The sequence below is a fragment of the Stegostoma tigrinum genome, chromosome 14 (assembly GCF_030684315.1).
Source record: "Stegostoma tigrinum isolate sSteTig4 chromosome 14, sSteTig4.hap1, whole genome shotgun sequence".
Lineage (NCBI taxonomy): Eukaryota > Metazoa > Chordata > Chondrichthyes > Orectolobiformes > Stegostomatidae > Stegostoma > Stegostoma tigrinum.
Window position 1 is genome coordinate 74880099 of NC_081367.1, and position 12875 is coordinate 74892973.

The 12875-nt window shown below is 45.1% G+C and overlaps 2 protein-coding genes across 13 annotated transcripts in view; one reads left to right on the forward strand and one right to left on the reverse strand.

Moving 5' to 3' along the window:
- trip12 (thyroid hormone receptor interactor 12) overlaps positions 1-3078 on the reverse strand; it is a 212129-nt gene extending 209051 nt beyond the window's left edge. For 5 of the 12 annotated variants that reach the window (XM_048542114.2, XM_048542112.2, XM_048542105.2 and 2 more), the window contains exon 1: positions 1478-1750. The gene's annotated coding sequence lies outside the window, so the exon portion shown is untranslated. The other 7 variants (XM_048542107.2, XM_059651238.1, XM_048542106.2 and 4 more) reach the window with 4 other exon arrangements.
- LOC125457547 (F-box only protein 36) overlaps positions 2958-12875 on the forward strand; it is a 313702-nt gene continuing 303784 nt past the window's right edge. The window contains exon 1 of the mRNA XM_048542117.2: positions 2958-3319. Coding sequence (XP_048398074.1) covers positions 3224-3319 — 96 coding nt within the window. The 5' untranslated portion in view covers positions 2958-3223. The remainder of the gene's footprint in view (positions 3320-12875) is intronic.

Consider the following 12875-nt stretch of genomic DNA (forward strand, 5'->3'; position numbering starts at 1 on the left):
AGCTATTCCAGCAATTTGTCTTTTTGTTTCTGATTTACAGCATCTGCATTTCGTTTTAGAAAAAAAAAACAGAAATCTAGCGTTGGAAGTGGAATTAGTGGGATTCTTGCTTATTGATATGTTCAGGGGACTGTTCTAGGATCTTAAAAACTGGGACCAAACTCTGTTTTTCATTAGCAAATTGGACACTTTTGATTACAAAAGTTCAATGAAACATAACATTTTGACTCACTCCTTTAAAACAAAACTGAGTGGCTTTCAGCAAAGAATACCAATCAATTATTTGTGGTCAAGTGCAAAAGTCTCCAAACTGGACACTGATCTGTTTTCCTTTAGGTTTGTTGGAACCAAAACCAATCCTCGTCGCCACTAAGCCCCCTTTCTTTCCGAGACACAAGAACACTCACGCGAACTGCAAGCAAAACCGAACTGACCTTGGCCATCGTACATTTGATGGAAATACTCCGCTAACATTCATTTGAATTTAAGACAAATAAGCAGTAAATTGCTAAAAACACAGAAATACCATTGTTTTTCAGCAAAGTGGGATGAATTAGCATGTTAAAAGATCCCTGAATGAAAACTAATCAAATATTAACGCTTTAACATCTGCAATATTGTTACCCACTGAAAACCATTTTTTTCCCTAATCTTGTATAGCCTTTACATTCAATTTTGAAGCTGTCAACTCCAAATTGGTTTTTGCCTTTTATTTTAGAAAGGCTTCATGAAGAATACGCTCAATTTTAAATCTTTCAGTTATATGGAGAAAATGAATGCACCCATGTCCATAAAACTGTACCCTTCGTCTCAACAAATTAAGAAATGATGTGCATGAAGTTGCAGTTTGCATTTTATGCACATCAGATTGGTGATGGCTGCCTACACAATACTTGTTTGGTGACGATTCCTCTTGGCAGAACACGCAGACTTCTTCCCGAAGCCAAATTGAACCCAACTTGCTTCATACAATTTTAGGGGAGGCTGAAGAGTTTTAGGCTTCCCAAGAAATCTAAAAATGGTACCGAACTTTCGGTTCTGCCTACATACAGGAAAGTGTAGACACATCAAACTGAATATATTGTGGTCTTTGTCGAAATTAGGACAGACAATGGGTTTACGGAGATACGTGATGCGTTGGGCATTCCTGTTTACTTTTGCGGCCTACACAGCACTGCTGCCGCAGGACTGCACCGCCATGGTCGGTGTCAGTGCTAACGAAACAGCTAGCTATTTTTGAACGAAATAAGCATCTACCCCAAGGCAACATTCCCATCCCTTGCCGTAAAGTGCACAAGTTGCTTTTCAAATTGAATTACGTTTCTTTCTTTTTTAAAAAAAAAGTAAAACACACAAATTACTACCCGCAAAATGGTGTAATATTGTACGTCCGTCTGGATCATGGAAAATATTACTGATCAGGCCCAGACAACAGGTCTTTATTTTAGAGCTTTCATTATGGCTATAAGCGGCCTACCTCGTAGTGGGTTTAAAAACCCAACAAATCACCAAAAGGAAGGCGGGGAGGGTGGTGGGGGAGGTGTAAGCAAGTACATTTACAGTAAAAACAAGGTTCGAGCTTAGCTGCCTCTTTCTTTGATCACATCAAGCCGGCAGTGTGTCTCAAAAGCTCGGCAAAGAGGGGGCGGGGGAGGGGAAGGGGAAATGAGCGTCCAGGCCTGGCTGTCCAGTGTCAATCCCCGCTGTCGGAGTTACAGCTGTCGCCGGATGTGTGAACGTCAAACACCAAGTGCTGCTGGGAAAAGAAAAAGGGGGGGGGGGGGGAGGGGAAATATTAAAAAAGAAAAAACCTCCCTCCTCGGTCATACCCCTTCCCTCCTCCCCCTCCAAAAAAAAACAAAAGGAAGAAACTAATCTCGCTTGCAAACCAGAGAAAGCACCCTCCCCACGTACACACAAACAACTTCAGTAAAAAAAACACTGTAGATCCAAAACATTTTGTATTGTTTTTTTGCAACCCCCCCCCCCGGCCCCTTCCTTAGCAAAGCGAATGCCAGGCTGAACCCAATGTCCGGGTTGAAAGGGCCTCCCTCTCTCTTTCTCTCCATTCCCCACCCATCACAAACAGGATAAAGAGAACTCAGGGGGGTGGGTGGTTTGAGGGAAGACAGAAAAAAAAACCCCCAACCCCACACAAAAAAACTTAAACAGATTACTCATGTTACAGAACAAATAAAAAGGCGAAACGAAAGGAAACAACCCCACACTGACTCAAATAACACATATTCTCATTTCCAATTATTTTTAAACAGAAGCTTTCTTTAAAAAGATAAAAAGGGGGGTGGGGGGGTAGAGTTAATCCCAACACATCCCGCAAGCAGCTTCTCACAAGGCTGAGGAATTCATTCTGGTGCCAGGAATTAATGCCTCCAAAAAAGAAACGAAAATGCTTGATTTATCCTTGTTGTGTTTAAAACAAAAATCGATAATAAACAGGTGGGGTAAAAACCCCCCGCCCCGTCTCTGTGGTTTGAAGTAAATGTTATTACCTAGTTTGTTCCAATTCTACAGCCTGTCCTACCACCAGCTCTCCCTCTGCCCCTCTCTTAACAACTACCAGTCTCTGCCCGTGTATCCTTCCACCGCACTATTTCTCAGCTCCATCCATTCACTGTCATTGGGATGGGGGAGGAGGGGATGGTATTGTGGGGTTGAGGGCTAAACCCTCTCACTCCCTTCCTGGCCTTCCAAAGAGAGACAAAAAAACATAAATAAAGGCGGCTTTCTTTTATTCCTTATTTATTTCCTATCATGCATACCTTAGCCTTTTTTCCTCTCTTCCTCTTACATCCTTTTAAAATCTACCAACGTGGAATACTTTCCCTTTTTTTGAAAAACATGGAAGAAAAAGACATATATAATCCGCTATATTTACAATTAATCAACTCTCTCTCTCTCTCTCTCTCCTTCCTTCCTTCCTTCCTCCTCCTCTTCACCGTCGGTTGTATCAGCCCGCGGGGTCACGACCTTTCGTGTCCCGGGTGCCGTCGGTCAGGTCCGGAGTTCTTGACCATAAATTATTTTTAATCGGCCTCGCCGGGCATCGGTGGGTATTTTTTTAAAATGTTTTTTCCTCCCCCAAAATAATAAAGAGGTGTGGGCGTCGAATTGGTGCCGTGCGGACCCGGTGTAAAGTAAAACTAGTCGCGGCTGCTCTTGTTTACATTCGACGCCGTTGCTCTGGTAATGAGAAGCGTCCAAGATGGCGTCCTTGTTGAAAGGCCAACTTTTCGAAATCCGTGCTCAAGCTCCAGCGCCAAGTAAGGATTACCATCAGCTGCTGGTGACGGACTCAGAGGTCAGTATTTAACAGCGGGGACGTGCTCGCTGCGTTGATTTTTCGGGAGAAAAGCAGCAGGTGTCAGAGCCCCCTGTTCCAGCCCTACCGTCACCATGAGGAGCCGGTCACTCGACCTGAATAGTTAACTCTGATTGCTGTCCACACATACTGACCTTTTCCAGCAATTTCTGCTTCTGTTGTTGACCGTGAGGGACTCTGCGTCTCACTCACTATCGTGGTGTGAGGTGGGGGCGCCCTCAGGTTAAACCACCACCAGCTATGTGTGTTTGTCTCTGTATCTCTCTCTAATGAGCGCCCGATGGTCTGGTAAAACGCATCCTTCTTTCCAGTTTTTAAAAAAATAATAGCTTTACGAAAAACAAAGTGTGTGGGAGAGAGTAAATTCAAACACATTCTGCAAGCAGCTTCTTACAAGGCTAAGGAATTCATTCTAGGTGCCAGGAATTAATGCCTCCAAAACTCTTCTATGGAACTATTTCAAATGCGTCCTCTCCGACACGGGGGGAGGCGTACACTGGGAATCAAGTGCTCATTACTCCACTCGTCACTGGCCACTGGTAAATTTCTTGATTCAGTTTTCGAAATGACCAATTCTACTGTTTTCTGTGACTATCCAGAACAAAAGAAGCCCCCAGGCCAGTTTAATGAATTTAATATATTCAAATAATCTGTTTACTGTAAACAATACTTAATCCTAAAGTGTTGGCAAAACTTGGTCCTAGAAGGTTTCCTGAATTAATATGTAAAGGGGTCTACTTGGGAGTGTTGTAACACTGGACCTCCTTTTAGGAAACAAGGTTGGGCAGTGACTGAGTTGTCAGTGGGAGAGCACTTTGGGTCTAGTGACCATAACTCTCTCAGTTTTAACATAGGTATGGAAAAAGATAGGCCAGATCCATAGGTTAAAGTGCTGACCTGGAGCAGGACCAATTTTGGGGTTGTTAGGCAAGATCAAGCACAAGTTGATTGGATGAGTCTGTTTAAAGGAAAAGGAACAACTGGTAAATGGGAGGCTTTTGAAAGTGTGATATCAAGAGTCCACGGAGAGTATGTCCCTGTTAGAGTGAAAGGTAAAACTGGCAAGTTTCAGGATCTCTGGCTGCTGAGGGATGTTGAGACTCTGGTCAGGAAACAGTAGAAAGCATACCTTGGCTTTAAGCTCTTGAGTGAATCCCTCCCATATAGATGACTATAAAAAGTGTAGTGGCACACTGTAAAGGGAAATCAGAAGACCAAAAAGAGGGTGTCAGATGGATCTGGTAGATAAGGTTAAAGATAATCCCGAGAGGTTCTATAGCTGTGTTAAGAGTAAGAGGGTGGCTTGGGAGAGTACAGGTCCCCTTAAAGACCAGCATGGCTGGCTCTGTGTGGAGCCACAGGAGAAAGGGGAGATTTTTAATGAATATTTCTCCTCAGAGTTTACTGAAGGAGAGAATCATGGATGCTAAGGAAATGAGGGAAACAAGTGGGGACGTTTTGGATTGTTTACAAAAGGTAGCAAAAACAAGCCAGGGAACTACAGGCCAGTGAGCCTGACATCAGTGGTATGCAAGTTAATGGAGACAATACTGAGGGACAGGAGCAACCAACATTTGGAAGGCCGAGGTCTGATTAGGGATAGTCAGTATGAATTTGTGCGCGAGATGTCATATCTGACATATCTTAGAGTTTTTCAAAGGAGTAATCAAGAAGGTAAAAGATGGTAGGTAAGGCAGTGAATGTTAATTGTATGAACATTAATAAGGCCTTTAACATGGTCCCAAGCAGCAGGCTTGTCATGAAGGTTAGGTCGCATGGGATTTAGGGAGAGCTAGCTAATTGGATTCAAACTTGGCTCAACGGTAAGAAGCAGAAGGTGATGGTTAAAAGTTATTTCTCAAACTGGAGGCCTGTGACTAGTGGTGTGCTACAGGGGTCAGTGCTGGGACCTTTATTGTCCATGATTTACATAAATGTCTGGATGTGAATGGACAAGGCATGATTAGTAAGTTTGCGGATGATACGAAATTTAGGAGGTATCGTTGATAGAAAAGGTGATTATCAAAAACTGATCAAATGGGAAGTAGAGCTGAGGATTGGCAAAGGTGTTGCACTTTGGAAAGCCAAACCAAGGTAGGACTTATACGGTGAATGGTGAGGTCCTGAGGAGTATTATGGAACAGAGGGACCTAGGAGTACAAGTACGGAGTTTGTCAAAAGTGGTGCCACAGGTGGACAGGGTGTGAAGAAAGCATTTAGCATGCTGGCCTTCGTCTGTCGAGGCATTGAATAGAGGAGTTGGTATGTTATGTTGCAGTTATATAAGTCATTGGTGAGGCCGCGCTTGGAGTATTGTGTGTAGTTTTGATCACCCTGTTATCGGAAAGACATGTTTAAACTGGAAAGTGTGCAAAAATTTACAAGGATGTTGCCAGCACTAGTAGGCCTGAGTTACAGGGAGAGGTTGCCCATGATTGGCCTTTGTTCCTCGGAACATAGGAGAACAAGGGGTGACCTTATTGAAATCGTGAGGCCCGTAGATAGTATGAATGCATATAGTCTTTTTCCCAGGGATGGGGAATTGAAAACCAGAGGGCATAGGTTTAAGATGAGAGGGGAAGCATATAAGAAGGACCGGAGGAGCAACAACCTCACAGAGAGAGTGCTGCGCAAGTAGACTGGACTGCCAGATAAAGTGGTTAAGGCAGTTACAATAGCAACATTTAGAAAACATTTGGATAGGGTCAAGGATGTGAAAGGTTTAAAGGGATATGGACCAAATGCAGGCAGTTGGAACTAGCTGAGTGGGCGCCATGGTCAGCATGGACCAGTTTGGGCCAAAGAGCCTGTTTCCATGCTGTGTTACTCTATATCTAAACTGTGATTGGGATTAAAATGACATCTCACAACACAAAAAGACGAGACTTTGAGAGATGCTTTGTTTTAAGGTAAAGGGGGGAAAAGAAACCCCTTTTGGGCTAAGTGTCTGGCATCAAAAGATTAAATGTAATAACTCTTCAGCTCCACTTTTCCTGTTGACTAACCTGAATGGCTGCCAGCAATACCGCTGATGGTTGATCAGGTGTGACATCCAATCAACTTGGATTTGAGTTTTTGGACCATCGTTATAATCCAGTTTTTATTGTACCAGATGGACAGAAATATTGGCATTTGAAAACTCTAACAGATTTCCAGAAACTTTTCCTGAGAACAGGATTTTAGGAAAAAGCTTGCAACTTCTGAAATGTAGTCTTTACTCTGACTCTTAGGTCTGTAAACAAATCCAGAGCAGGTTCTGAGGAATTACTATGGGTTCCCTCTCAAAGCTAAGCCATCCTAGTAATTAAGACAATTTACTGCATCTCCATTTACTTGAAGGTTTTGATCAGCTGCTTCCTCAAAACCATTTGACTTCCAATAAAAAAAACAGTTGCTTGCAGCATTGAATTATTGGCTTAAAATCCAACTAATCACATGGTTTAAAAACTGTCTTAATCCAGAGAATGCCCAAATTGTCCAAAAATTAAATTATTTCCAGATAGCCCTATAGGAAAACAAATATTGCAACAACACAGGGCAATTTTCAGTGAAGTTTGGCTCTGATACTCTGAGTTGATGAAAATTTATATTATTTGGGAGCTTTGGTTCTAAAATAGAGTTAAATGAGTTTTTGATTTTTAGTTTTGTAAAAGTGACTTTTTTTTATAGGGTTAGGACTTTTTAAAGCGTTGGGTCAAAATAGCATTGCCTAGAAACTGCGATTTAAGCTAAATGACTAGACAAGCTACCCCAGTCAGCTAATTGTTGAAGTTCTTGCTAAGTAGAACTCTTGGAACCTACACAAAGAAAGGCCAGAAACTGTTTCAATTCAAAAGAAAAGATTCTCATGCAGATATGCTGTTTGGCAGCCTGAAAGCAGTCTAAACAATTTGAAAAAGCCCTGGGTGCTGTCTTAAAGTTCAGTGAGAAAAGTCAGTCTGTTTCTGTGTGTCTTCATGGATGGAGAGAGTCAGTTCTGAATGTGCAGAAATTCTTGTGAATTGACTTAAAAAGATAAATAGATACTAGGATTGAGACTTCACTCCAGTCAAGTGTCTGCAAATGAACTTGCTGGGAGAAAAAGGGTCGACTCTTTCTATTTTCTGTTTACGTTTGGATATTTCCAGTATGTCTCATATATATGGCTTTTTTTTTCTTTTTATTTCTTTTGTGTAATAAACTTCCATGTTATTTTGTTAAAAGTACATTGGCAGCTTCTCGTGAATGTGCCCAGTGACTGACCACCACAGTGAGCAAATTTCAAAGAATAAAACTTGTGCCCTGTCAAGCTGGGTTTTGCTCTGGAATTTGACTTGCTCAATTAAACAATCAGCTGAGATCATGAACAGCACGGCACAAATCTTATATCTTTTACAATAGAAAGGTATTTTGATAATAGGCCATTGTGTGTGAAGACCTTTCTGAGAGAGAAAATTAGCTAAATAGATAGAGAGGTACCACCCCACATCAAATAATGGGCAAGCCAAGGATGTACTACCAGAGCCAATATGGGATTTGAGTCCTTACTGTTTTGGTATTCTGGATTGCGCTTTAATTGTCTGGACAACCAAACTAACCAGCTCCCCGCACAATAGAAAGAAATGTTTGCTCAATTTGAAATGTAAGCAGTGAAGACTATGTGATGAACAGCATTTCTGAAGAGAAAACAGGCTAGTGTTTCAGAATGAAACTGGCATAAGTTTGTGATATATATTGAAAAAGTGTAAGAGAAAAGGTAATCTATGTGGCAATACAATACATGGCATAGCTCTTAATGAGTATTTTGCATCTGTTTTCACAAACAGAGAATCAAAGCAGATATTATAGTCAAAGAAGAGTGTTAAATGTTGAATGAGGTAAATTTTGTGTGGGAGGTAATATTAGCATTCACGAAAGTGAATCAATCAGCAAACCTGAATGCAGTGCATCCCCTGCTGCCAATGCCAGCAAGGGAAGAGATAGCAAAAGCTGTAACCATTATTTTCCAACCCCTTCTGTTACTAAAGGCAAGGTGCCAGAAAACTGAAGGATTTTTAATATTGTCACATTAAAATAGGAGGAAAAGGTAGCCCACATAATTACAAGCTAGTTAATTTCCCCCCTCCACAGATCCTGTCCACCAGTCACAAGGCTTGAATTGGGAATCACCACCAATGCACAATGGACGCAGCGTGTATTTATAAGACGCACTGCAGGAAATCACCAAGGTTCTTTCCCCAGTATTTTCCAAATAAGCATTTGTGCCATCTAAATGGATGATGACAGCGATTCAGGGGACACCTTCCCTGCAAGTTCTTCTTCAAGTCGCATGCCTTTCTGACTGGGAAATGAATCATTGTTGCTTCATTGTTGTCAAAATCCTGGAATACCCTTCTGAACAGCACTTTGGGCATCCCTACACTTAAGGATTGCATTGAGTCAAGAAAGCAGCTTGCCATCATCTTCTCCAACTCAATTATGGACAGGCAGTAAATACTACCTAGCCAGTGATGACCACATCCCATGAAATTCTTTTTTAAAAAGCCCAACCTTGGTGGTGGACATTTGGAGAAGCATTCTGACAGACAGTTTAATTCATCACTCAGAGGAACACAAATGAATTGAAAACAGTGAACAAAGATTTGTTAAGAAAATATAATATCTGATTAAGAGGTGGACTGTGGTGAGACATCAATGGACTGGTTATGTTGGCAGAATCGTGGCAAATGGTCCACAAACCAGAAAAGTATAATACCAATCAATCTGAGGTTTTATACTGAATCATATAGTCAAATAGCTCATCCTATAACCTTGTTGTTGCAGTGAAACATGCACATAGAAGTCCAAAACACAGGGCCTCCATCTCATTGTGTGCATCTCACCAACTAAAACGAAAAAAATCTTTTTGCTGCTGACTTTCACATACCCAGTGAACACAACTCCCTTACCTTTGGGAAGGACAAAGATTAGACAAGGGAACATAATATTAATGGAAGGATTCAAAAAGTTGTCATGGAGCTGAGTGAACCTTGAAATGTACATCCACTGAATTATAGAGGTGGCAGAAGGCCAACATTCCTTCTAAGCTGCATGGGTCCACTCTGAGGTTGGTTGCACACCAGTCAGAGTCCGCACACTGATTGCTTCATTGACTTCCGGTTCAGGAAGTTACTGCTGCACATTGGCCTTAAAGGCCCATACAGTTGAAAAGAAAATTAGAAGGAATGCTGGGCAGGATATGCAGACAAATGTCGTTCAGAGAGACATTTCTTTAATGGCCCTGTGTAGAAGAGTAGGAATGTTATACTGGAACTGCTTAAAACCCTTGTTTATATTGGATGTATTCTAATATCTATATATATGATCATGACATTGAACAAAGAAAATTACAGCACAGGAACTGGCCCTTCAGTCCTCCAAGCCTGCGTTGATCCAGATCCTCTATTTAAACCTGTTGCCTATTTTCCAAAGATCTGTATCCCTCTGCTCCCTGCCCATTCATGTATCTGCCCAGATACATCTTAAATGATGCCACTGTGCCCACCTCTACCACCTCCACTGGCAACGTGTTCCAGGCACCAGGCTCCTCTGTGCAAAGAACTTTCCATGTTTATCTCCCTTAAACCTTTACCCTCTCACCTTGAAATTGTGACCCAAGTAATAGAGTCCGCCACTCGGGCCGGGATGGAGGGGGGGAGCGGAAAGAAGCTTCTTGCTATCCACCCTGTCTGTACTTCTCAACATTTTGCAGACCTCAGTCAGGTCCCCCCTCAACCTGTCTGTCTCTTTCTAATGTAAATAATCCTAATCTACTCAACATCTCTTCATAACTAGCGCCCTCCATACCGGGCAACATGCTGGTGAACCTCCTCTGCATCTTTTGCAAAGCATCTACATCCTTTAGGTAATGTTGCGACCAAAACTGCATGCAGTATTTCTAATGTGGTTGAACCAAAGCCCTCTCACCGCCAACCAAGCAATGTCCTTTGCCAGAACTTTCAAACAAGCACATGAGGCATTGTGCCAAACAACTTTGGCAGTCTGCGTGGGGAACCACACGACGGTATCCACCCTCTCCTATTCCCGAAGGGCCTCGAGGATACTATGTGCTGACCACTGCCTGACGGCCTTGTGGGCAAAGGTGTTTCCTTTCAAAAATTTCTCCACGAAGGACAGGTGGTACGGAACGGTCCAACTACTTGGAGTGTTCCGCGGCAACGAGGCCAGGCCCATCCTTCGCAACACCGGGAACAGGTAGAACCTCAGTAAGTAGTGACACTTGGTGTTTGCGTACTGAGGATCTACGCACAGCTTGATGCAGCCGCACACAAAGGTAGCCGTCAGGGCGAGGGTGGCGTTTGGTACGCCCTTTCCCCCATTTTCCAGGTCTTTGTACATGGTGTCCCTGCGGACCCAGTCCATCCATCCTCGACCCCCAAATGAAGTGGAAGATGGCCTGGGTGACCGCAGCGGCGCAGGTCCAGGGCATAGGCCACGCCTGCGCCACATACAACAGTACTGAAAGCCCCTTGCACCTGACAACAGGTTCTTACCCGCGATGGAGGGGGACCGGAGCATCCACCTGCCCAGCTTCTGCTTCAATTTGGTGATACGCTCCTCCCAAGTCTCAGTGCACACCCAGCACCTTCAGGTAGTCTGTCCTGACGGCGAAGGGGATGAAGGAGCAGTTGTCCCAGTTCCCAAAGAACATGACCTCGCTCTTACCCCTATTGACTTTGGCACCCGAGGCCAGTTCAAACTGGCCGCAGATGTCCAACAGTCTACTCGCCCACCGACGATCGATGCAGAAGGCGGCGACATCGTCCATGTACAGGGAGGTCTTGACCTGAAGGCCTCCGCTGCCTGGGATAGTCTCGCCCTTCAGGCTCACGTCCTTCCCGATGGATGCGGCGAAGGGATCCACACAGCACACGAACAAGGCAGGAGAGAGCGGGCAGCCCTGCCTGACTCCAGATCTGACGGGAAAACTGTCCGATTCCCACCCGTTGATCGAGACTGCACTAACGATGTTGGTGTAGCCGGATCCAGTTGCGGATGCGCTCCCCGAACCCCAATTTGGAGAGGACGTCCCTTATGTAAGTATGAGACTCTGTCGAAGGCCTTCTCCTGGTCCAGGCTGACGAGGCAGGTGTTCACCCGCCTGTCCTGTACATAGGCGATCGTAATCCTGATGAGCGCGAGGCTCTCAGCGATCTTCCTTCCTGGCACAGCACAGGTTTGGTCAGGGTGAATCACCGACTCCAGGACAGACCTGACCCGGTTGGCTATGACCTTTGCCAGGATTTTGTAGTCCACATTCCATAGTGAAATGGGATGCCAATTCTTAATTTCTTCCCTCTCCCCCTTCCTTTTGTAAATGAGGATGATGATGCCCTTCTTCATGGACTTGTACATTTCCCCTGCCCGAAGCACACTATTGTACACCTCCAGCAGGTCCTGGCCGACCAGGTCCCACAGAGCGGAATACAGCTCGACTGGTAAGCCATCGCTCCCGGAAGTCCTATTCCTCTCCAAGGACTTCAGGGCTCTGGTCAGCTCGTCCAGGGATATAGGCTGGTCCAGCCACTCCCTCGTGCCGTCGTCTAAGACCTCCGTGATAGACGACAGGAACAACTCGGAGACTGTGCTGTCCGTGGGCTTCGTGTCGTACAGTCCGGCATAGAAGGATCCGCTGATCCTCAAAACGTCAGGACGAGACGATGTCACCGAGCCATCGTCCTCCTTCAGCCGGCTAAGCACAGAGCTCTCTTTGTGCACCTTCTGAAAGAAGAAACGCTAGCATGTCTCGTCCTGCTCCATGGAGCGGACCCTGGACCGGAAGATGATCCTGGAGGCCTCCACGGCGAAGAGAGAGGCTTGCTGGCCCCTCACCTCGCGGAGGTCCTCCGTGACATCGAACCCCATCAACTGCAGAAGGAGCAGGTTCTGCATGCTTTTCTGGGGTCGCGACAGCTTTCCCCGCCTCTCTCTCGCCTTCCGAACACCCTCGAGGACAAAGAACCTCTTGATGTTCTCCTTCACCGTCTCCCACCAGTCACCCGGAGACTCAAAGTGGGGTTTCACGGTTCTCCAACCGGCGTACACCCTCTTAAGCTCCTCGACGTTCTCTGGGGTCAACAGAGTCGTGTTGAGCTTCCACGTCTCCTTGCCGGCCGGCTGGTCGTCCTGTAAGTGACAGTCGGCCAGCAGGAGGCAGTGGGCGGAGAAGAACACCGGCTCGACGCCGGTGGACCTGACCAAGAACGCCCGTGACACAAACAGGAAGTCTGTCCTTGAGCGACTAGACCCGTCTGGCCGCGACCAGGTGTACCTCCGATGCACTCCGTCTGCAGGGGTGCTGAAGACGTCGAGCAGCTTGGCGTCCTTCACCGTGCCCATCAGGAATCTGGACGTGACGTCCAGTTGACTCCCCCCACCCGCTGTCCCCACGCCGGATCTTCCATCTGCATGGATGATACAGTTGAAGTCTCTGCCTAGGATGACTGGCCTGGACGTAGCCAGCAGGGGTGGAAGCCGCTGCAGGATGGCCAACCGC